Raw genomic sequence first — 25,126 nt, forward strand, 5'->3', positions numbered from 1 at the left:
TTAATTCCCTTCTTATTTATATAAGATTCTTTCCTTGTTTCAGTTATCACATCGTCATCTACTAGAGAGTATACAGTGACAGAACCAGAAAGGGATGGAGTGTCTCCATCTTACACAGTTCCATACCAATGGCGGCAGACAATCACGTTTGAGGAGTGCATTCACGATGACTCTCACCATCCAGTTTCAGCAACTCAGCAGCTATCAGTGGACAGTGTCTTTGTCTTGTATAACAGAGATGAACAAATTTTACGATATGCCATGAGCAATTCAATTGGTCCAATTGGTATGTTCAGTGAATTTTTTTTCTGGTTTGTTTCCATTGTACTGTTTTAAGATTCATTAGATTCCTGTCTCTTTTACCCTGTGGGCTGTCAAATGGAAGAGATTGTTTGTAAGAATGGTCCCAAAGGATCTGACTAAAGGTAGATCTATTCCAATTCTTGCTTCCCACAGAAGCCAGCCAGGTATCTCTGAGAAGAGCACAAACAGAAGTTGTCCACCTTTGCTCCCAATTGATTGGCATACAGCTTGCAGAAGAGTGCACAAAAGTATATGAAATGTTCCACATTCATAGCAGATGCAAAGCCACAGCCATTATTCTGGGACATGTGGCATGTGATGAACTTTTTGTGTCATGATTCAGGAATGGGGAACCATGCAGGGGCAATTTTTTTTCTTCGGGCAGGAGAGAGAAGGGGTAGGTCTGCCCACTACTGGCTCTGGCCTCACCCTCTTTTTGGCTTTTCTCCTACCCACAGCCCTGGCCAACCCCAGTATGTGACTCCTGAGAAACTACCAAAGAGGGATTGCATCCCTTAAACATAGAAATTGTTCTTTTCCCCTTCCATAGCTACTACTGATTGAGAGTTCCTCTCTGTATATAATGAATAAACTTAGAAATGTTTAAGATAATGGCTTTGGACTATTAGTGACACATCTTTAGCATTCATTACTGTTATAGCCATGGTATTTGAAGGTTGTGTTTGTTTGTTTGTTTGTTTGTTTGTTTGTTTGTTTGAAGGAATCAGTTCTAGTGTCAAACTAGAGAAGTGTGTTTGAAAGCAATTGACCATGGAGAGTCTAAGCTTTATGAGAAATGTTCTCCCAAGCCATGTATTACGCGTCTGAAGGCCAGTCCTTGTAAATGTATAGTAGTATAGTAGAATAGCAGTAGCAGTACTGAGATTCTCATTTTAGTATCTTCTGTGGCTTCTTGACAGATGGTACAGGTGATAAAAGTCGCAATCCCTGCTACACAGGGACCCACCAATGTGACACAAATGCAGTTTGTCGTCCAGGAACAGGCAATCAGTTCACCTGTGAATGCTCTGTGGGCTTCCGAGGAAACGGACGTACATGTTATGGTATGAAAATATATCTCTTTAGGAAAAAATAAACTGACTTCCATAGAGTTTTCAAACAGCTGAACTCAAAGATGCTACAAGTGAATTCAGTTGAATATTTTCTTGGAACTTTGAGTTCAGCTGCTTGATACCAACATCACTATGGATCCACTAAAACATATCCATAGGACATCTTCCTAAGTGACTTATTATCTTTCCCTGAAACAGCATCTAGCACAGAGCTTTCCTAACTGTGTGTCGTGACACGTTAGTATGTTGGCTGCAGTTTGTAGGTGTGTCACATGAATGCTCCCTGCACTCCTCCTGGGGCTGGAAAGGGGTTAGTTTAACCTCTCGTTGCTAGTAAAACTGAATTACTGCATTGCGAAATGATGCAAAACTGAATTATTGTGTCGTGAAATGATGCATGTCCCAAAAGTTACCAACTTGAAAAGTTTGGAAAGCTCTGGTCTAGCAGAAAGACACACAAATTAATGAGGGCGCCTGAGCCCCACTTCAACAGACTTAAAGGAGGACTTGCCCATCTTTGAGGGAAAAGGAGGTGGGAGTGGTTTTGAGCAGAAAAATAGCTGGAGAGGAAATAATATGGTAAAGGTAAAGGTAAAGGTACCCCTGACCGTTAAGTCCAGTCATGGAAGACTATGGGGTTGCGCGCTCATCTCACTCTGTAGGCCAAGGGAGCTGGCGTTTGTCCGCAGACAGCTTCCGGGTCATGTGGCCAGCATGACTAAGCTGCTTCTGGCGAACCAGAGCAGTGCACGGAAATGTTGTTTACCTTTCCGCCAGAGTGGTACCTGTTTATCTACTTGCACTTGATGTGCTTTCGAACTGCTAGGTGGGCAGGAGCTGGGACCGAACAACGGGAGCTCACCCCATTGTGAGGATTCGAACTGCTGACCTTCTGATCAGCAAGCCCTAGGCTCTGTGGTTTAGACCACAGCGCCACCCACGTCCCTCAATAAAGTAGCCTAATTCCTCCACAGTTCCTCCCCTCAAGTTCACAGCATCCTGAGGCTACTTTATTAGAAATCAATTCAAATCAGGGGAATTTTTATCTACAACTGTGCATTGAATCTAGGTTGGACCATGTTGTTTCAATTCTAAATTACTGTACCAAGCTCTTAGGAATCAGGCAGGTACAAATGAATCAACATACCAAATGGCAGAGTAAGACACCGTGCACTTTATCACTTGTGCCTTGACATGTTACTTGTCAAATACTGCAATCCTGCAATCAGAGGAGATTCAGTTATTTTTATCTAGGCATTGGACTGCAGTCACATACAATAGCTTAGTTTAAACAGGCTTTCAAAATATAACTTTACTTCAGCTAAAATAGATGCCTAAGTTATACATATGTCATGGCCTGCCCTTCAGGAATTATATTAGTGACCTCTGTATAATAACATTGCCTCTTTTTGTAGATATAGATGAATGCCAGGAGCAACCAACAGTGTGTGGTGACAATGCAGACTGTATTAATCAGCCAGGGACTTTCCGATGTGAGTGTCTAGAGGGATATCAGTTCTCAGCTGATGGGCGAACATGTGTGGGTGAGTTTTAATTTTGGAAACTTTCTGTTATTGTTACTAGGAAACTGAGATCTGATGGAGAACATATCAAACAGAGGTTATTTTTTAAATACCTCCCTTAATTTGTTGGTTGTTTTTGTAAAAAAAAAAGTTTGTTTATTCAAACATCAGAAATGTAAAGAATGCTGTTCCTTGATTTGGGGAAGGCAATATTTAGGTTTTGTAAAGGATTATTATGGATAGGCACTGCAGGCTTGGTCTGCTTTGGACATCATCCAAAGCATGCATCTGGTTTAAGCTAAGCCAGGGCCCTTTTTAACTCATGCAAAGTACTTGTTCTCCCCCTCAGTAGGGATGCCAGGTCCTGACCTAAAGACTGCATGCTGTTCCAGGTCAGAAACTTAGCATCCTGGAACGGGCTCTCCCACTTTTGATCTGCATCACTGCAGCAGTCCATTCTCTCATCCACAACTTGCTATGGGTCAGAGATGTATCCTGCTTGCAATAGCAAACTGTAGAGGAGGCTGGGATGATTAGGCTCTAGTTGTACAGAAATTGAAGATACCATTCCTAAATGCTTTTTCTGAATGTTATCCAGAAGCATTAAAGCAAGAGTCAACAGACTAGAGTCAGGAGCAGGCTACCCCACTTCTCCCTTGAATCACCAGGCAACTTTTAAAAAGGGAGCTATGAAGTACCATATTTTTCGCCCCATAGGACGCACCTAGTTTTTTTGGGGGGAAATAAAGAAAAAAAATTATTTTCCCCCTGGTGTGGGGCTGGGGCAGGGGAAGCCCAAGCTTCCCCCGACCCCAGCCCCCAGAACAGGCTGCTATCTGCAAGCCGTGGGAGAGCTGCGCGAAGTTGCACAGCTCTCCCACGGCTAGCGTAGAGCTGCGCGAAGCCCGAAGCTGGGGGTGTGCTGAGCTCAGCGCGCCCCAAGCTTCTGGGTGCAGGCAAGCTGCGTCTCCCACGGCTAGCGGATAGCTTCCTGAAGCCTGGAGAGCGAGAGGGGTCGGTGTGCACTGACCCCCCTCGCTCTCCAGGCTTCAGCGAAAGCCTGCATTTGCCCCATAGGACGCACACAAATTTCCCCTTCATTTTTGGAGGGGGAAAAGTGCGTCCTATAGGGCGAAAAATACGGTATATGTAAACAAAACAACTCCCCCATGTGTGACATCACTTATATTCAGGGCTGTCTTGCCCATAGGTGCTAGGGGTGTGGGGCACCTGGGCGCTAGGCTCTCAGGGATGCCAGGCCAAGAGTTCGGGGCCTGAGAGTTGAGTCCGGGGAGGAGCCCACCCATCGGTCGGAGTGCTGTGATGGGCTCTTCTGCTGCAGGCGGCTCTGCACCATTAGTTCAGGGGCAACTGAGCCAGCAAGACACTGAGGTGGCTGGCCGGCTCTGCCCTCTTCTGGGACTGGGCAACCTGGGGGGGGGGGCGGCGTGCTGGGTGGATCTTTGCACCCCGGCACCGCATTTGCTTAAGACAGCCCTCCTTATAGTTCATATTTGAATACTGTGTTCTTTGCAACTGAGATTTCAAACATACATATTTGTATATATAAACGTATATTCAGTTAAATCCGAAACCTGATTAAATCAATACTATTAAGATTTTTATTTTTATTTTTTTACATTTGGGCTAAGGGGAATAAGTTCTACAAGCCTGAGATAGCTATGCTGTCTTTTCCATTAATAGCATCCTATGTAAATAGTTTTGGTAAGGAGTACTGAGGGGAAGATGAAAGACTTGTAAGTGCAGCTGAGCCAATAATAAATGTCTTTAATATATGAAGACTGATAAAAGACATGGCAAAGTTATGTAACATGAGAGGATTTGTGGAAGCTTTACACAGCTTTGTAGGATGTTCCAAACAACTGTATCAAATCTTTCCTTTCTTGCATTTAGTTGTTTAAACATCTGTTTGAAGGAAATTTGAGCTTGAGACTACAGCAAAGCATTTCCTGAACGGTTTACTTTCTTTCTCTTCCCCCCAGAAGTAATTGGTTAGCTCACTCTTTTGCCAAAGATAGTGGATAACCGTGTAATAGTCTGATTCTGTGCATGCTCACTTGGAAGAAAATTCACTTCTGCCTCTATGGTTAGGCAAAGTGAGGTGAGTGCCTCAGGCGGCAGATGTTGGGGGCAGAAGTAGCAAAATCCCTGCCTGTTTCCCCTAAGCCCCGTGACCATTTATCTCTTTTGGAGGAAAGAGCTATACATGCGACATGGCATGTCTTGCCCCCTATTAAACTAGCCTGCAGCTTTAAGGTGTGGTGGAGAGGACATTTACTTCACCTTTAGTGTTAAAGTAAGATTTAGCTGCCAATTCTAGGACTGGCTTTACTATTAGACAGAATGAAGCAGCTGCCTTGAGCAGCACATAAAGCAAGGTGCAGAGCAGCAGTGAGGTGTTGTAAAACAGAGCTGTGTGTGCCCTAAAGGCAGATATTCTGAGGGTTTAGTCCTCAGAAGAACAGCTTTCATGGTAGAAACAGTGAGGACAGGCTATGTGTTCTGTAGGGTGCTCCATAGAGCAAGCTGTGAAGGCTACTTTAGGCATTATTAGCAATTTTTTAAAAATCAGAATCAAACAAGGCTCCCCTTTTCAGTAAAAATGAAATCTTAATTTAAAAATTTACATGAATTTTAGATTTAAGATGGTAGAAATATTTTTATTTCTAACATGTTTTGAATACAGAGTATAGAGTTATCTTAAATCCCAGATGTCAAAACCTAGCAGTGACTTGTTCAGTTTGGTATTGTTTTGTATTTGTTTAGAACTCATGCATCTGCCAATGTTTTTATATCTTACTGAGCTCCTGATGCAATTGCCAAATTACAATCTTTGGTCATCTTTGGCTTAGTTTTTAGTAAGATAGTAAATCATTCTCTGTGTGAGCAGCGTTTGCGAGAGGCCTCCAGTGTTTTATTATCCTTGCAAATGTTGCCATTGTAGATAATTTCATTTCACAGCACCGGCCTCGGTTTGAGGGGAGGGGAGGAAGGGAAGTGCTGATATTAAGGTATTCAAACCTCTTGATTAGATACCTCGCCAGCCTGCCAGCCAGAATGAGGAGATGACAGTGCTTATCCCAGTAGCTTTTGAGATCATCAATCTTCTGGCTGTTCCATTGGGATTTGGAGAAATTGTGTTGCAGTGACTTCAGTCTTTCCTGGAGGTTCAGGTTCAGATGGTGGCGCTTGGCCGTTTGTTTCATCCCTTAGCCATTGGCCTATGGGGTGCCTTAGAGTGTTGTCTTGTCCCTCATGCTGTTAAATTGGGAGGAACTTGTTTCATTTAAATTACTCCCTAGTCCTTAAATGTATTTTAGAGGAAGGCTTGACAGGCTCTGGCTTTCCGCATTCTACTCAGGGTGGCCACAGTAAGAAAGGTAGCCCTGCCCAGAATCTTGTTGCTCTTTCAGGTCCTTCCCCTTTCAGTTTTGTGTAATATCCTTACCTCTTGGTAATGCCTTCTTAATAGGTTTATGTTTTTGCTCTAAATGGCCCAGGTTAACCTCCTTGTTGTAATATAAAGCCAGCTTGGATTTATAGTGGTCCCTCACTTACCTACGTATTTTGATGCCTTTCAGCTTCAGCAAATGTCTGTAGGCTCTTCTGGTTTGCATGAGGCTACACAATCTGAAGCTTAATCCAGATAAGATGGAAGTATTGTGGATAGGGAAACCCAACAATCTTGGATAGTAGAATTCAACCAATCATTGATGGGAAGGTCAGACCTTACTATGGTCATTCAGGCATTAACAACTTCCAAAAGTGACTACTGCAATTTTCTCTCTTTGGGATGCCTTTGAAGGCAGCTCAGAAACCACAGTTGGTGCAGAATACACCTGGCTTGTTTTTGGCCTGGCCAATTAGATTATATCATGCTGATACTTCACCAGTTGCCAGTACAATTCGAAGACAAGTTAAAGTACTAGTGAAAACCTTTAAAGCTCTAAATGGTTTGGGATCAGGTTAGAGTCCACTTGCACCCATACCAGCCCAACTCATATCCTAAGACCTATGAAAGAAGGCACGTTGAGATGCCCAACAGTAAAAGCTATTTGGCTGGTGGGCATAAGGAACAGGGCCTTTTCTGCAGAGGCCTCCCATTTATAAAACTCAATTCCACAAGAAATCAGGAAGGCCCCCATCACTGAACTCTTTTTTTAAAAAGAGCGCTAAAGACATACTTCTTTAGAATGGTCTTTGGGAAGGAAAATGTCAAGTTGGCACCTCAGTTAGACTGGCTGGACCAGATGTACAATGCTGGCTTTATGATACTTTAGTCTATGTTTGTAACCAGTCTCTTATTGTAATCAGAATCAGTAGTCTTACTACTGTATTTTAATTATCGTTGTTGATGTATTTTAGTGATTGTAAAATGCTTTGTGAGATGATGGTTCTGAAGAGCAGTATATAAGTCATTTTAATAAAATCAATTGCCCACCCTGGGCCCCTTTGGGAGAAAGCATGGGATATAAATTAAACTAATTAATTTAAAATAATAATAGCAACTCTAACAGTAATAATAATACAGTATTGCACTATGAAAATGTATGCTCTATTTCTGGGTTTGATTATTTTTTCTACTGAACCATATGGAGTAGATTAAACTTCCAGAATCTAAATTTTGCGCACAATGGGCAATACTTGTAGTATTCATTTTCTTCCTGAGAAATTCTGAAGCATTGTTTTCTAGTTCAAACAATGGAGGGAAGTAAAAAAAACTAATAAGGGTTTGAAGAAGTGGGGTTGGTGGAGGGATTGTGGGAAAAATTTGAGAAAGTACAATGGAAGAAAACACAGATTTAATAATGAGAGAATGGTTAGCTGATAAGCTCATGTAGAGTGAGGGGAAAACATAAAAAATGAATAAGGGGAGCTGAGTGAAGAGATCAGCTGAAGAACAGGACTTGCATCTTGAAGGTTGTGTAATTAACTAACTGAAGGGGCTATGAGGAAGAAAGGCCAGCAATTAGAAGTTTATTCATGTCCCCATACATCAAGGAAAGTGCAAATTTTGTTGCCACTGAAGAGCAAAAAAACAAGAGAAAGGAGTAATCTTCCCTGTCTCCTAGGCATGTAGTTTGGGGAACAGGCCATTTCCTTTGTGTATAATGGTCTGTTCCTCACCGCATGCCCAGGAGACAGGGAGGATAACTTGTACAGTTAACAAAGATGGGTGGAAGAGAGCTGTTAGGTGAAAATAATAATATTTATGGCTTTGCAACAGAAGTATTAGTGGGGAAGACATTCAGGAGGAATGATTATATATAGTATAGCACAGAAGTGTAACCTTATGTAGAATTGTGAGCAAGCCTTATAAAAAGGTGGTCACTGAACAGCTGCATATGACTGAACACGCTAAAAGAAAGTTTGAGAAATCCATGGCTTAAAGGGAATGAAAGAAATGACAAGGAAAAGTAACTGGTGGAGTAGGACCACCAGATGACTAACAAACCCAAAGACCCAAGTGAGAAAGCGTTGAAACTGTAATAGATTTGAAGGACAAAATACAATTTAACTACTGGTGGCAGTAGGATTGTCTGGGGAAACCCCAAACAGCTTTCAGGTAATGCTTGGGCTGTTCACAATTAGTGTGATTTCCACACCCAGTTTTCAGTGTGCTGTAATGTAAAATGTTATCTCTTCTTAGCGTAGTGTTAGTTTTTATGCTAGAACTAACTGAAAATGTTAGTTCTAGTTTTATTTTTGTTTCATTCGCGTTTCCCTCTGTTAAAAAATCTTAAAGTGAGTGTTCCTACCTTGCAGCTATTGAACGTGTCGTCAATCATTGTGTGACGGGAACACACACTTGTGACATCCCTCAGCGTGCCCGCTGCATATACTCTGGTGGCTCTTCTTATATCTGTGCATGTCTACCAGGCTTCTCTGGGGACGGACGTTCCTGTGAGGGTAAGTGGCACCATTAAACCCCCCCCTTCTGTCTTGTCCTTGGAGGCCTTTGTACAGCTTGGTTATCTGATCCTCAATAATTTGTTTTGGCTTTTTTGCTTTCTGTAACAATTTTTTGAGTTGGGAATCTAAAACCAGAATAAAGCAGAGTTTCCACACTGTCTTCGCTACACACATTTTCTCCACATTTTAATCTTTTCTAAAAACCTCTTTTTACTAGTGTTGTTTGCTGGCATTCATATGGAAGTGTTGTTATTGCATGTCGAGGTCCCCAAGCCACCCCCCAAATAACTCACAGTGCACGCTTAATTTTTGTTTAAGGTTTTTGGCATAATTTTGGCCACAACTTTATTTAAATACAAAACCCTGAGTGGTTGTTTAGGCATTGGTTAAGACTATCTGTCCCCCCGCCTGGGGAGAGAACTGACTTCTGGGCACCACCGAAAGACAGTGCGGGAAAACAAGTCGGGGAGAAATGGAGCTGAGTCACAGACCCTCAATTCTCATCCGCATGCTCCCTGAAGGCTTGCCGGCCCTAGCCCCATTCCAGGGATTGGATGAAAAGATGGCAAGCCCCAGGATTCCTTTAACGGAATTCCCTTTCTGCAGCAACCATGGAGGGGCAGGCCCAGCCTATCCTAACCCCTCCTCCACCAATTTATAACCAATGCCTAACCGCAACCTTACAAGTTGTGATGATTTGCTACGCAGTAGGCAAAACCCAAATGGCCCAGCCAATCAGCCGGATGGACAAAATTCCTACCAGGCCCCTGCCCCAATGGCAGACGACCCCATGACAGGCATAGCAAGGTCAATGCAACAACCCCTTACTCAAGGGCGGGTGGGCGGGTGAGCCGTTGCACGCAGCAAAGAGAAAGCTCCAGGCTGCATGCAGAGTATTTAAACATTTTACCCCTCCCACCAAAATTGCAACATAACTTTTACCCCAGCAACCCAGTGAACCAATCACTGCCCCAGGCCATCTTTAGAGACCCTGCCTGGTAACAGAGGGGTGGCTCAGCAGACCCCACCGCAACACGTGCTCTCCATGAAGGAGAACACGCTTTCCCAAATGCATGTGACTATCCTAAATTGCAGAAATAAACAAATCAATAGCGATAATATCCATATTTACGAGATGCATCTTATATTGTCAGCATCCTCATTTGTATATCAACAGTTAAAAGATTTCTGATCTTTAGTGTACCATTTATAAAGCTCATCTGACTGCACATATCATAAAGTAATCTTTTAGTGGAAATGCACTGCAATGCACAGTGTTGTTTTCCCAAGCTACCTATGTCACATTGAGTCCTTTCCTCTCATAACATGGTTGGCCCAGTTTAGGTTACCCTAGTTTAGCACGTGGTATGCTGTGTCCAATAGATTATCTCCTTGTCTTTTTGGCAGTCTGGTTGGCTTGCTATGATTCTATGCTTTGGAACCAACTGCCCAAGCTACAATCTGTTCATGTATAAAACATTGCTTATGAAACTCAAAACATCAGTTATTTGAAGGGTGAGTCAATGGACACTTAAACTCATTAAATCATTAAACATTGACCAATGTGCGTGGTCATAGCTGCCCAACATCTTGGCTGAATGAGATGTTTGTCTCATGGTAGCATATGAAAAAGGGTGCAGGTCCAGATTCTTGTAACAGAGGACCTAAAGCTGGCCTACATGCATATTTTTCAGTTCCTTAAAAGGAGTGCAACTTATAATATGGTCTTTCTTTTCTTTTCTTTTCTAGATGAAGATGAATGTAAGCTGAGCCGCTGTCATCCGGATGCTTACTGCTATAACACACAAGGGTCCTTCAGCTGCCAGTGTAAGGCAGGTTATCGTGGGGATGGTTTCCAGTGTGTGACAGGAGGTAAATAAATGTTATTTTCTAAAAATCCTAGCAGAAGCAATCTGTTGAAAGACAGCATGGTGGAATGCCATTAAATGAACAGAAGTTGTTTAACAACTGTGATCAAAAACCTGAATTATTTGATCAAGCAGTGATTATTTAATATGGCGCTTTCCATAGTTTATCAAGATTCTCTTTTTACTTTAAGACTTTTTACAGTTAAATCCTTTTTATGTCAACTCAGAAATAAGGCCTGTTGAATTTAATGAGATATATTCTGAAGTGAGTATAGGATTTCAGTTGGGAATCACATGTTTTTGAAAATTAAGCCTTGCATAAATTCTGGCTTTTTTCTGAGTTAAATATCTCCTTTGTCAGCTTATGATTTTAGCTAATACATACTGAAATTTTGTGTAAGGAGCACTAAGAGCTATGTAATCTAATCTGATCAGTTGGTGCAATAGAAAATATTCCATGCTACTTATAAGACTATCACATTCACTCCAGAAAGATGAGTGTTCTCTCTTCCATTTTGCTATTTGTTTTGCTGAAAAATGCTATCTTTCCTCTACTGTGAACCTGTTTGGAAGTAATGCTGTAATTTTACTTTGCATTGTTTTGCTAATTATGTTAGATTTCCTTTTGGGTTGTAACTTCATTATTTTGAATTAAGATTGTGTTATCATATGGATTTCCTTCTCTGAATGAGGAACCATGGGCATAAATCAGAATAGGGCATTAGGTTTTGTTTTTGTTTGCATTGTGTTGTGCATATTTATAATTGGTCTGCAAATCAATAAATCAATAAATAAAGAACATGACTGCTCGAAGGATCATGCCTGGAACATGGGGTGCTGGGTGTTGAATTTTGGAGAAAGAGACAATGTCCTTTTTCATGTGAGAGGTAAGTATAGATAGAAAGGAAGGAGGTGATTTCAAGGGAAGACAGAGGATGCTTTCCCCCCTAATTCCTATCCCTTTCTGACAGATGGAAGTTGTGATATGTAGTGGTAGACAAATAGCCCGCAGCATGTGTGTAATAATAATCTGGCATAGCAATCCATACACCCATAATGGGAATGTTATTTCTTGGTCCAATACAAGGATACAAAACAAAGTTGGCCATAAGTAATTAGGTTTGAGGGATTCAGATAAAATTAGGTTCTATTCTTCGTTACGCAAATTTTCACTTCTTTGGAATGTCAAGAGCAGTCTTATAAACAGACAGTCCTATACTAGAGTACCTGGGATCAGATATAAGGTGATTTCTACAGGTGGAATGCAACAGCTGGTATGTTGCCAGTGCCCAAATTAAGCTTGAACATGGCACTGTCACAGAATCAGTCCTATGGAGTACTCCGTTGGTAAAAATTTCTGTCAGCTGCTCATTGATGCTCTGGACGCTGAGAATGGGAAAGAGAGAAGCCCTGTATGGCCCTATTTTCACAGCAGCCTATCAGCTTTTCTGTCCCAGTAGAAGAAAGAAAACCTGTTCCTGTCTCTTTCAACATGTTTGGGTTTTGTAGTTAAGGAATAGAACATAGTGTTTCATCTGGGAAGAGCCATCCAACTTCGCCTTACTATTTACTACAGCGGTACCTCTGGTTAAGAACTTAATTCGTTCCGGAGGTCCATTCTTAACCTGAAACTGTTCTTAACCTGAGGTACCACTTTAGCTAATGGGGCCTCCCACCATTGCCGCACTGCCACCACGCGATTTCTGTTCTCATCCTGAAGCATAGTTCTTAACCCGAGGGACTATTTCTGGGTTAGTGCAGTCTGTAACCTGAAGCGTCTGTAACCTGAAGCATCTGTAACATGAGGTACCACTGTATTTTGCTGCAGTCATAAATGTCACTGAAGCTATTGTGGGCCTATGAGACTATATGTTCTACAGCGTCTGTGTTGTCAACACACACAGACACACACACACACACACACACACAGACACACACACACACACACACACTTCATATATTCAGGTACCACTTTCAGCATCTCTAAATTTAAGCTAGGGAATTTTATTCTGCAAATACAGTACTGCAATAGTTTTTACACAGCAAATCTGCTCCTTGAAGTAGCTGTGGAAGTTGCCTGCAATTTTACATACGTTCATCACATAGCCGGCTTGTTAGCAATAGAGTTCCTGGTGTAAGCAGCGACATTCCAGCAGCTACGAAGAATGTCTGTACTTCATTATTCCCTCACGCTCCATTGTTTCATTACAAAAAGAAACAGATGTCCAAAACTTGTCACCCCTTCATCTCCCGTAGATTGTGTTTACCAAACAGAAACAAACCCAGACTCTCTGGCTAGGGACTATGACCAATAAAAATAATTCACTGAAATTGTTAATGTGGGTAATCTAGTTCACATGGGAAATGTACTGGTGGCAAAAGTCCGTACAGTGGTGCCCCGCAAGACGAATGCCTCGCAAGACGGAAAACTCGCTAGACGAAAGAGTTTTCCGTTTTGAAGGTGCTTCGCAAAACGAATCTCCTATGGGCTTGCTTCACAAGACAAAAATGTCTTGCAAGTTCTGCGGGTTTTTCCCTCCCCCCCCTTTTCTAAGACGCTAAGCCGCTTATCAGCTGATCCGATAAGCCGATAAGCCGCTAAAAGCTGCTAAAAGCCGCTAATAGCGCTAATAGTGCTAATCTGCTAATCCGTCAATGGGCTTGCTTCACAAGATGAAAAAACCGCTAGACGAAGAGAATCACAGAACGGATTCTTTTCGTCTTGAGAGGCACCACTGTATCCTGTTTGTAGCACTCCATGACCGAAGCAGCATTAAATGGATTTCACTAACAGCCTCCTAATGGTGAGGTGTTAATCTGCCTTTCTTTGAAACCACATAGGAGCATCACCTAAAACACAAAAGACTTTTTGGGGTAACCTTCAGCTACCTGATCACAGGTGGTGGTGGGGAATAGACTGGATTGGTGCACACATTGTGGACATTGTGTGTAGCATATGGTGGCTGAACTTATGGCAGTTGTGCCCATACCATGGCAAAATATAAACAGTAAAATCCCGTGGTAGCATTAAAGTTGTCCTGTATACATGGCAAGTCACTTCAGAGAACCTGCTCACCATGTGATGACAGCTAGAGAATGGAGTGTTTTTTAAATGCCATCTGTGTAGTGGTTGTTGCATGTCCCTGTCCCACTGTTTGTTTAAAACATTTGCTACAGCCTTAGTAAATGCATTGTGGCTTAGATTTTGGCTTGCCTAAACAATGGGATGAATCCTGCCTCTCCTGCTCCAGCAGCTTCTAAAATCAGTATTCTGACGTTTTACTTTCTAGCACCATTTCAACTGTTACTGATTATACAATAACAAAGCTGGAGCTTTTCCAGTTCACAAGGCCTGCAGTAACCCAAGAAACCACATTAATGGATACAGCACATTTTAGGAGCCCTTTCTACGGCTCTGAAGTGCTTCTGGGCTGCCCTTGCGCTTGCTCTAACATTCTACAGAGGGTCGCATGTGGCTCTCCTGCCCCACACCAGGCTCATTTCTGCTAAACCATTGGCGGTACAAAGGGCAAGAACTGAAAATGTCATTGGGTGTGCAACTGTCTTACTGACACGCTGTGCTGGTGCAGGTTGGCTGCACGTTTGCAACTGTCTGCATAACTGTGGTTGCAGAAAAGCAGCATTTGCAGCTGGGTCTTCATTGCCTGACTTTGTTATCCAGACAGCTGTGTTATAAAGTTTCTGTGCACCTACAGTGCTTGCACAGTGTTAAGTGAGAAACCACCTCCCACAACTTATTGAAAATGGATAGGAGTTCATCTCCCTGCACCTGATCACTCCAAAGTTCTGGCCAGCTGTTGGCGAACCATCTTAACTGCCATTTCTAATGCAACCTGTATGAGCTCCACTCCACCTTTCAGAACTCAGGGGCAGCAAATTTGGCTAATATATGTTGGCTAGAATCACTTGTATGTAGAACATCATAGAAATGAGATGTAAGATTCACCTTTTTTCTTTTTGTTTTGTTTCTTATTTACAGAACAAGAAAAGACAAAATGTCAGCGTGAACAAGAACAAAGTGTGGCTTTTGGCCCAAGAGGAGCCAGGCCAGTTGGCTTCTTTGTTCCTCAGTGTGATGTCTATGGGAATTATTTGCCAACTCAATGCCACTCCAGCACTGGATATTGCTGGTGTGTAGACCGAGATGGGAATGAGATTGATGGTACCAGAAGTGGTCCAGGGATTCGACCTCCATGTAAGTTACGTTGCACCTAAGCCATTAAGCTACTGCAACAATTTTCCTCATTCAGATGCTCTTTTATTGGGCTCATAATTCAGACATATGCCTCTCATACAGTTCTGTTCCATTGTTTCATATGTGCTTATGCTGATATGCTGTTCTTGCTATTAAGCCATGTTCAAAGTGGTGACATAATGAAGCAAGCAATAGCTCTTATAGCCTTCTAAATAAATCAAAAAATGTTTCTAGCCTGCTTGCCCACAGTATGACTCTGTTAGTCATGTTGGTTCCCCCCTGCCCCCCCCAAAAAAGGGCAGCAAGCCAGAGCTATCGGCAGTGACTTGCAAATTATATGGTGATATTCATAAGCAGAAAGGATGTTTATACAATTAATAGTGTGGCATTCCTATAATGTGTTCCATATGGAGGCACCTTTTAGAGTGTCCAAACTACAACTGATCCACGGTACAGTTACTAGGTGCTGGTTGTTGTAGGATGCACGAAGCACATAATACCAGTTGTACAATATTGTCACTGGCTTCCAGGCCCAGTGGCCCTCAAATTATGCTGACACTGGGCCTGTCCTTTCTGGTTTTATTAATATGTAAGTTAGAACTATGGACAATAAGGGAAATCATTTCAATATTTGGTGGTGTAACATGAGCAGCAGGAATGAGACGCAGCCCTAAAGGAAAGTAATATAGAAGTCTCTGCCTTATAATTGGTTGTTCTTTATACCCATAAAACATGATCCTGGTAAGGCTAAGCACTTCTAAAACCTCATTAGTTTCATTGAAAGAGACGTGCAGTATAATTCTGTGCACCTTTATTCATAAGCAAGTGCATAGATGTCAGTGCGTTTCAGGCTGGCCCAATATATTTTGGCACCTGAGGCAAACCATAAAATGACACCTCCCCACGAGAGATGCATCCCTTGGAGGCCAGATCTGATGCCCCTTTGGATCCTGCAGCCTGAGGCAGCTGCCTTGCCTCATGAGTGGGCTGACCCTGGTGAGTCCTAAGCAATGTTGCATAGGATTGCCATCTCAAGCATGTGCTTAACATTTGAAATATGTAGCACTTAAATGTGCTAAGCATTGGCTGGATTGTATCCAGTTTATATTAGCGTAATCTCGCCTTGCAGATGCAGTTTGACCTTATTGTGTTTGCGCAATCTTGACTGCCTGTGTTTTCTATCATTTGTCAACAAGGTCTGGGCACAGTTGCTCCTCCTGTTACAGTTGGACCCTCTGTAAAACCAGATACCATTCCTCTGCCTCCAGGAACACACTTACTCATTGCTCAGAGTGGAAAGATTGACCATGTCCCCCTGGATGGGAATGACATGAGGAAATCAGATGCAAAAGCTTTGCTGTATGTGCCAGTAAGTATCCCCTGAAGTTGATGTAATAATTTGCATTAGTGAAAACTGAGGATTTTAGCTGAAGAGTTATACTACAGAAAAAAATAACACTTCAAATCAATATCAGGAACACTCACATGGCTTAATATCCTTTGGGTTTTGCTGCTGATTTTCCTTTCTTACTGATGCTTTGTTTTTATTTTTTACTTTAGATTAGGCTGCAGCTGCTGAGAAAGGGGGGGGGGAATAAAGATTCTGAAATCTTGAAGCTGGGGTCACAATTCTTTTCATATTAACAAAGAGAGGTCCCCAAAGAAATGTGTGTTCCTGTTGCACAATATTTTTACAGCCTTCCCCGCTTCAGTGATAGCGTCTCAGGACTATTATAAACAAACTTGTACTGTATTTATAGCAAATTTTATTGGCTTTCTAAGCAAGTCAAAACTCCCATCAAACTTTCCAGTGTTTTAAACATTGTTCGACATTCTTAAATTTTAGTTGCTCATCCTGGCTGGCTATAATAGTTTATGTGGGTTTTAAACATTCTCCACTGAGCTCCCCCTTTATCTTCCTGTCCTTGATATTCTCTTCTTCCTTTTGCTGTAGATTTTATAATATATCCTGATAACTTCCTGTGCTCTGGTCAGGCTTCTATACTCTTCCATGTGTTTCTTTTCCAGCTGTTTCCTTATGCCTGACACCACTGGGCAAGTAAGTCTGTTTCCCACTTTCCACCTTCTCTTACTGTTGAATGAAGTCCTTTGCTATGCAATATCTCTCTAATTTTGCGACTTGTCTTTTGATTCTTGCACTTTTTTTATCCATAGGGATTTCACACTGCACACGTCCCCTGTTCATTCTTAGTATTCTAATTAGATATTCTAGTTGTATTTGTGGGTATTTCTCCCATCCTGTTGTGGGAGTTGCATATGAGAGTAGCCAAAAGATGCAAGGAAACATAGTGGAGGTTGGTGTGGTTGAATGATGCAAAGTTGTAACAGTGACAAGTTTGTATATGTAAGGACAGGAAATGACAACTGTAATCACAATGAAATCGGGGGAGGGGAAAAAATCTCAATAACATTAGAATTCCTACAAGCAAAACTGAGGATAGTGAAACTAAAATAAGTTTATGCCATTATAAACATGTGCACATGATTCTGTTTGACATGTGGATGCTTTAAAAGTAAACCTGTCAGTGTCTGCCTACTGCTTGTAATTTGTGCTTATAAAACACTCGAGGCATTGACCTGCCTATCCCTTATGGCAGTGGTTTTCAGCCAGTGTGCCGTGGCACCCTGGAGTGCCTTGAATGATGGTCAGGGGTGCCGTGGGCAACACTGGTCCCTCTTTCCTTCCCTCCCTCCTCTGATGCCCTCTTGGGTCTCTGCCTCCCAAAGGCTTGGACAGCTGTTCGTTACAACAGCCCTGGCTACAAGCTCCCCAAGCAAATGATGCCTCTGGGGCTGGCTTTGGGGCAAGGGTCTTTGGGGCAAGGGTGGCAGCTGCATCTGCCCAGAGGTCTCTCAAGGAGAGGGAAGAGGAGAGGAGGCTGAGGGAACACTCCACAAGGGAGGGTGTTTGAAAAAGGGCGAGAGGCTGCCAGCTCTGCAAGCAAGGAGTGTGGTTCTGAGCCCCACAGGGGTGCTGCAGAAAGAATGTAATTGGTCAAGGGAGCCATGGACTCAAAAAGTTTGAAAACCTCTGCCTTATGGTATACAGTGGACACTCGGGTTGCGAACGTGATCCATGCAGGATGCATGTTCGCAACCTGCAGTGTTTGCAACCCGCAACCGCGCGTCTGCGCACACGTGGATTGTGCTTCAGCGCGTGCGCAAAGCATTATTTAGTGCTTCTGCACATGCACGACCCCCGAAACCTGGAAGTAACCTGTTCTGGTATTTCCGGGGTTTGGCGGGTCCATAACCCGAAAAAACACAACCTGAAGTGTCCGTAACCCGAGGTACGACTGTACTCTTAACCAGCAGCTGCTCTTGAAAGCCTCAGTCAGAGGCAACTTTCCCATCCCCGTGACCTGAGATCCTTTTTAAGTAGAGACTGAACCATGAAAAGCATGCATTCTGTCACTGAATCACAGTCCTTCCCGTACCACTGGAAAAAAATACCAATATTCATAACATGCTAGATGAAAACACATTATTTTGGATCCAAAGTATAGAGTTTGATCCAAAGAACTGAGCAGAAGGGAAATAGTTGCAAGTGCTGTTCTGCAGATGCTTGCAAGAGATTTCACCCAGTGCTATAATAGGCTAGTTCTGTACCAATTCTCTTGTTTCTGCTTGTATAAGACCTTGCACAAGTTGTGGCATAAACCTTCCAATGTCTTTGGATTTAGCTTCCCTTTTCCAGTGCAGCAACCTGGTGCAGCAGCAACAGCAACAGCAGCAGTGGCTCACTTGGGGCAGTGGACATGCTGTTGGACTCAAACTCTCAACCAGAATGGCCAATGGTCACAGATGTCAGGGAACTGACATCAGAGGAAAGGGAGGTGGTAAGGCTCCCAGAGGCTGGGAGGGAGTCAGCAGCTGAAGCAGGGACCAGCAGGGGGAGAGAGGGTACTCTGGAGGAGGATCTCAGGAATGCTGAGAGAGACGCAGCAGCCAAGGCAGGAACTAGCAGGGGAGAGGGAGGGGTGAGAGACACGTCCAGCGAGAACAGTGGGGAGGTGTCAGAAGCAACCATAGGGAGACCCATGCTTCGCCGGAAGCTGCCACGTCGTGAGTCCAGGAGACGCGTTTCCGTTAAGGAGCTTCTTTGCTGGAAGCGCTTCCGCAGACAGCCACTGTCAGACTCTACTAGTGACTAGAGCAGACATGTTTGAGGAGCTCTGTCACACACAGAGGTTTGTGGAGCCGCACAAACTCTGAGGGAGCACTATTTTACGCACAAGCAGCTAATCATCCCATCACAACAGACGTTGGGGAGTTGTAGTCCAGCGTCTGGAGGGTCGCAGATTGTTCATCACTGCTGTGCTGTGTCCATGAGCAGAAGGCTACACTTGGCTCCAGTACACAGATTATTATTTGAAGCAATCATTCTCTGCTGCTGCTTCAGATTATTTTCTGCCTGCACTGAAGGTGGGCCTGAACCATTAAATGAGATGCCCTCCCCTTTTCCATCTGCTATGATACTCTTAGCTTTTGCTGCTTTTCTGATACCTTCTTATACTGTACCTTGAGTTTTGCCAGCTTACGTTGGATCCTTTAGGTTTGTTTTATCACTAGGCTTTAACATGCACCCTTTCCCTAAATACAATGTGCTATAATCTAGGTGTTTTGACTGATCTACTGCCTAACCATTTCTTCTAAAGAATTGGAAACATGATATATTTTGAGACTTGTAATAGTTTCACCAACTTGCAGGATAAAGTTGTTATTGGAGTCGCTTATGATTGCTTGGAGAAGATGGTTTATTGGACAGACATAAGCAGCCCATCTATCAGCAGAGCAAGCCTGGGTGGAGGAGAGCCAGTATCCATTATAAAAACAGGTAGGAGGGTTGTGTAGATTTCTTCTTCACAATATTTTTTTTTCCAGCGGCAGGGCTCCCACAGAGAATCTTCATGGCCATACTTTCTATTGCTCTCAAGTGTTGAAAGGTATATGGGGGGGGGGAGTGTCTGAGAGTGGAGTCCTAACCCTCCCTGTTGATGGCTAAGACACATTTAGGATGGTGTACAGATTCATCCCCACCAGTGCAGAGCAGCTTTGCTGGTGAGGTTGTGCCATGGCGGAGGCAGTGAACTCATGCTGGTTGTAGGCAGTGGCGTAGCATGGGGTGCAGGGGGGCCCCGGCCGCACTGGGTGCAACATCTGGGGGGGCCCTCGCACTCGCAGCTCTCTGCCCCTACCTGGCTCGGGTAGGGTTAGGGGGCGCAAATTACTTGCCTTGCCCCGGGTGCTGACAACCCACGCTACGTCACTGGTCGTAGGGCATGGGATTTTCCAAAGTGTCAGGGTGTGCACAGGGTATCAGTTGCTTTAGATCCACAGGACCCCTGATTCCCCCAAGGTGACCAATGCCTGTGCCTCCCTTGTCTATGGCATCACAAAAAACAATGAAAAGATTCCTCCATACAGTTTCTGCATAAGGCAGAAACAGCATAAGGGAGCCCTGCTGTGCATTGACTGTAGTTGTGGATCCACTGCTCTGCTTAAAAACAAAAACCACTGCCACTTCATTTCTCATATAAGCAACCAAACCCAGGAAGTATCTTGTCCCTAGGAGCTTGCCTAGCTCTGAAACGTCAGTTGTCAATTTGGAATTACAACTCTATTAGCTGAGTTTATGGACTCTTCTTCACCCTTGCAAGTGAATTATTCATTAATTCAAGTGAACTCATTCATTTTGCTTACTTAGGCAGAGCATAATAATAGCACAGGCACTGACTATTTTATTAACATTGTCTCAGAAACAAACAGTGCCCCTTACACTGCAGTTCTGTACATGTCTCCTTAAATATAAATCCTACTGAATTTAAAGGTACTTACTTTCAGGTATGTATAGGGTCTGTAGGATTGCAGTCTCAATGGCAAAACTGCCCCTAATGTCTGTTGGTAGGTTCGTTAGGTAACTTGTTTGGTAGGTTACTTAAAAAAAAAAATCTATAAGTACAAGTATGTTTTATTTAATGATGGGTTATTACAAGCAAGTATATAATATATATAGCAAAAATGCATGAACCAAATTGTTGTATCGTCACAACAGGCACTGAAACTTTAAGCTACATTTTTCTTCTTTGTTGCTACAATTTGTGGTGTGTTTGTGCTGATGATTTTACTTTTAAAGTTCTGATAGTTCGTAGTTGGATTGTTCTGCAAGACCATGTTTTGTCTTACGGCCCTTCCAGCTCTCATTTGGCTCTCCAGCTGTGTTGCCTGTTGAATTGTAGGACCTTTCCAAGCCCCACAGCTGCACAGACTACTCCACAGGGAGAAATGCTCCTCCATCCTGCAACCAAATAAATTGGATCTGTGTATATCTTCATAAGCCTGCCTCTTGCCAGGCTCTGAGCCTCCCAATTCCTCTCAGGCAGGCTTGTGTATTGTTATTATTAATAATAATAACAACAACAACAATAATAATCAACTGCAGAAAATTAGTTTTGAGCTGGGAGAAGGGATTCTAACAGCCAGTCATGTAAATTCCATATCCACATAATGTAGATTAGATGTACTTGTGGTTGATTTTCTTCCCAGGCTGGTTGATATTTTACTCTAGGCCACACAGCGACGTTAAATCTCTTAGCAGACAGCACCAGTCAAATATGGATCTGGACTGTTCATGATGCCATTTTTATTGACAACCTTTAGTACACTGTTGGATAGACAGACAGATAGAACAGAGTTTGTGTAGTAGGCTCCTCAAATGTAATTATATTTACCATTTTGGCCTCAGTTGTGAACAGTCTGTTATTTAAAAAAGAAAGAGAAAGCTTTGATCTTCTGAATGCATCAGAGCACTTTCCCCCCAAAGCAGAAGAAACCGTAACATTTTGAAACTATATGTTTTAATCATTCATTCATCAATCTGTGTTTGAGCTTAGCAGCCCCTGGGGCCAGGATAGTAGATCATTATCTGCTATTTCCTGTTGCTTTAGACCTGGTCATTGTCCAAGGAAAACTATGCACTTACATTTCTCAGAACTGTTCCAAACTTAAATCTACTCTCCAACATTATTAGCCACTCAAAGTCCAATTTTCTTTTTTTCTCTTAGTTAAGATCAACTGTTAGTTTTTAAAGTCTGATTACTTTAAAAAATATGTTTTCTTTTGGCAGATCTACAGTTTAACACATTTCCCCCCCTTAGTAAACTTTTCTTTTCATAAACTTGGGCAGTTTCATTTTATTTTAAACACCCTCATGCCAGGAAGCCCTAAAACTGTGTTACGATTCTATGGTTCTACCTTGAGAGGCATTAGGAGAGCCAAAGAAGGCTAGCGGATAAAGAAGCCTGGTAATAAAAACCCGTTTTCTGGTAGCAGCAACTTCATACACAGGGAGAGGAGTGCAATCTTTTGTGGCTGGATCTCCCAAGGCAGCACAGGACAAACACAGAGCTTTGCATACAACATTTGTAAGCAGTTTTTGTGGCACCTTCTTGCTAAATTTTGACTTAACATAAGACTAGAGTAGTGCAGAAAAATGAAATGAAATATAGCTGTTTTTATAAAATGGAGATGCCTGGAAGGTGGGCTTTATCCTGGGAAAGGGCACTGAGTGTTACAGTTTCAGCTAAATAATGACAGGTGGAGGACGAAGCATTCCAAAACTGTTTCCTTGGCATTTTTGTTATTTTTATACTTCCGTACTGCAAGAATGGCTGTTCCCATCATCCTTAGAGCATCTCACTCCCGTCACCTCAAGGTTTTCGCAAGATGACACCATGAGAGCTTTAAGCCCCTAGTATTTATCCTGCCACTGTTGCTGAGCTCCAACTTCTTTGCTCCATTTCCACTGTCTGGTCTGCTTTCCTGTCACCATCTTTGCACATTACAAAATGTCAGAATGCCTTGACTCAGGACAGAGCAGCGCTTGGTGTGGTCATTGCATAATGGCGTTACTGTAAGCTGCATCTTTTTTGCAAGCAATCATCATACAGAAAAAAAATGAAAGCAGGATCACAGTAGATTTTGGTTTTAGCAAGGTTCCTATCCAGCTCACCAAATGTAGAATTTCTCCTAAATTTCAAATCTATAAAACGTTTAGATTCTTAATACTATTAGATATCTGTCATATATACACCAATGGATTTGGCATCCATGAGCTATATTTATGCAATTTTCATAGAATCATAGAATCATAGAATCATAGAATCATAGAGTTGGAAGAGACCACAAGGGCCATCGAGTCCAACCCCCTGCCAAGCAGGAAACACCATCAGAGCACTCCTGACATATGGTTGTCAAGCCTCTGCTTAAAGACCTCCAAAGTAGGAGACTCCACCACACTCCTTGGCAGCAAATTCCACTGTCGAACAGCTCTTACTGTCAGGAAGTTCTTCCTAATGTTTAGGTGGAATCTTCTTTCTTGTAGTTTGGATCCATTGCTCCGTGTCCGCTTCTCTGGAGCAGTAGAAAACAACCTTTCTCCCTCCTCTATGTGACATCCTTTTATATATTTGAACATGGCTATCATATCACCCCTTAACCTCCTCTTCTCCAGGCTAAACATGCCCAGCTCCCTTAGCCGTTCCTCATAAGGCATCGTTTCCAGGCCTTTGACCATTTTGGTTGCCCTCTTCTGGACATGTTCCAGTTTGTCAGTGTCCTTCTTGAATTGTGGTGCCCAGAACTGGACACAGTACTCCAGGTGTGGTCTGACCAGAGCAGAATACAGTGGCACTATTACTTCCCTTGATCTAGATGCTATACTCCTATTGATGCAGCCCAGAATTGCATTGGCTTTTTTAGCTGCCGCGTCACACTGTTGGCTCATGTCAAGTTTGTGGTCAACCAAGACTCCTAGATCCTTTTCACATGTACTGCTCTCAAGCCAGGTGTCACCCATCTTGTATTTGTGCCTCTCATTTTTTTGCCCAAGTGCAATACTTTACATTTCTCCCTGTTAAAATTCATCTTGTTTGTTTTTGCCCAGTTCTCTAATCTGTCAAGGTCGTTTTGAAGTGTGATCCTGTCCTCTGGGGTGTTAGCCACCCCTCCCAGTTTGGTGTCATCTGCAAATTTGATCAGGATGCCCTTGAGTCCATCATCCAAGTCGTTGATAAAGATGTTGAATGTTTCCCCTGCCCTCAGTGGACAGTTTTCCGCTAGTTACAAAGAACTTTGGAACAGAACACTACTGCTTTTCTGTATTAACAGAGCAATCTGAAAATATATATATATTTTAAATTATAAAATTATTTTCAGCTTGAGAACTGTGACCCATTGTTTTAGGAAAGCAAGCTTAATCAAAGGAAACCACACAATAAGTGCCTTATTGGCTGGTCTCCATACTCTAAATTAGCATTCATTTGCTTTTACAAATTTAGGATGGCCATTCATGATATATTGTGAGACATTTTTCCCCACTGCTTTGACCTATTGATAGAATCAATATTTTATGGGGTATTTAAGGATGAGGGTGGGGATATAATGTTTCCCATCTGTACTTGCTCTACTTTACTTTATAAGAAAGGTGCTTTGTCTTCATATTATTTATATGACTCTTTCTAAACTTACAGCATAAAAATAAAGGTAGCATACAATAAAATAAAACATCATAAAATCATAAGATGCAGAATAAGTTACCAACAAATTGCAGAACGGATTACCAAGCACAGAACAAATTACAATCACATTAAATGTCTATAAATGCTTGATGAAGCAAACTTTTTCAGCAGTTGATGAAATGTAAAAAATTGTCTGTCTGATTTCAGTAGGAAAAGTGAAAACACTGGTCCCACTGAAAGCCATGATCTGCATGGAAACTAAATGTATATGTGAAAGCTGTAAGACAGACAGTCCTTTCCAGATGATAATAGTGATCTGCCTGTTGTGTAAATGGCAATATGGCCCTTAGGTGACCTGGCCTTGGACTGCTTGGGGCTATATACACTAACAGCAATTCTCTGCACTCATCTCAGTAAATGTACTGGCAACCAGATCAGAGCTTTCAGGACCAGTATAAGATTGCAGGGGGTTGGACTAGGTGACCCTTGTTGTTCCTTCCAACCCCACAATTCTATGCTGATACAGAGCTACTCCAGCCGAAAGCCAGTCTGCAGCATTCTGCAATAGCTGCAGTTTCCAAATCAGTATCAAGGGTAAACCCACATAGAGCACTTTGCAGTAGTTCACTGCAGAGGTTACCAAGGCCTGCACAACTATGGCCAAAGTTAT

The 25,126-nt window shown here is 42.6% G+C and overlaps 1 protein-coding gene across 1 annotated transcript in view; it reads left to right on the forward strand.

The window, feature by feature from the left end:
- Positions 1-25,126, forward strand: part of NID1 (nidogen 1) — a 56,737-nt gene that overhangs the window by 23,725 nt on the left and 7,886 nt on the right. The window contains exons 8-15 of the mRNA XM_082214987.1: positions 44-286; positions 1,224-1,367; positions 2,792-2,920; positions 8,687-8,830; positions 10,583-10,705; positions 14,702-14,917; positions 16,114-16,286; positions 19,649-19,775. Of these exons, the coding sequence (XP_082071113.1) occupies positions 44-286; positions 1,224-1,367; positions 2,792-2,920; positions 8,687-8,830; positions 10,583-10,705; positions 14,702-14,917; positions 16,114-16,286; positions 19,649-19,775 (1,299 nt within the window). The remainder of the gene's footprint in view (positions 1-43; positions 287-1,223; positions 1,368-2,791; positions 2,921-8,686; positions 8,831-10,582; positions 10,706-14,701; positions 14,918-16,113; positions 16,287-19,648; positions 19,776-25,126) is intronic.

Source organism: Podarcis vaucheri (genome assembly GCF_965113315.1).
Source record: "Podarcis vaucheri genome assembly, chromosome: 3".
NCBI lineage: Eukaryota > Metazoa > Chordata > Lepidosauria > Squamata > Lacertidae > Podarcis > Podarcis vaucheri.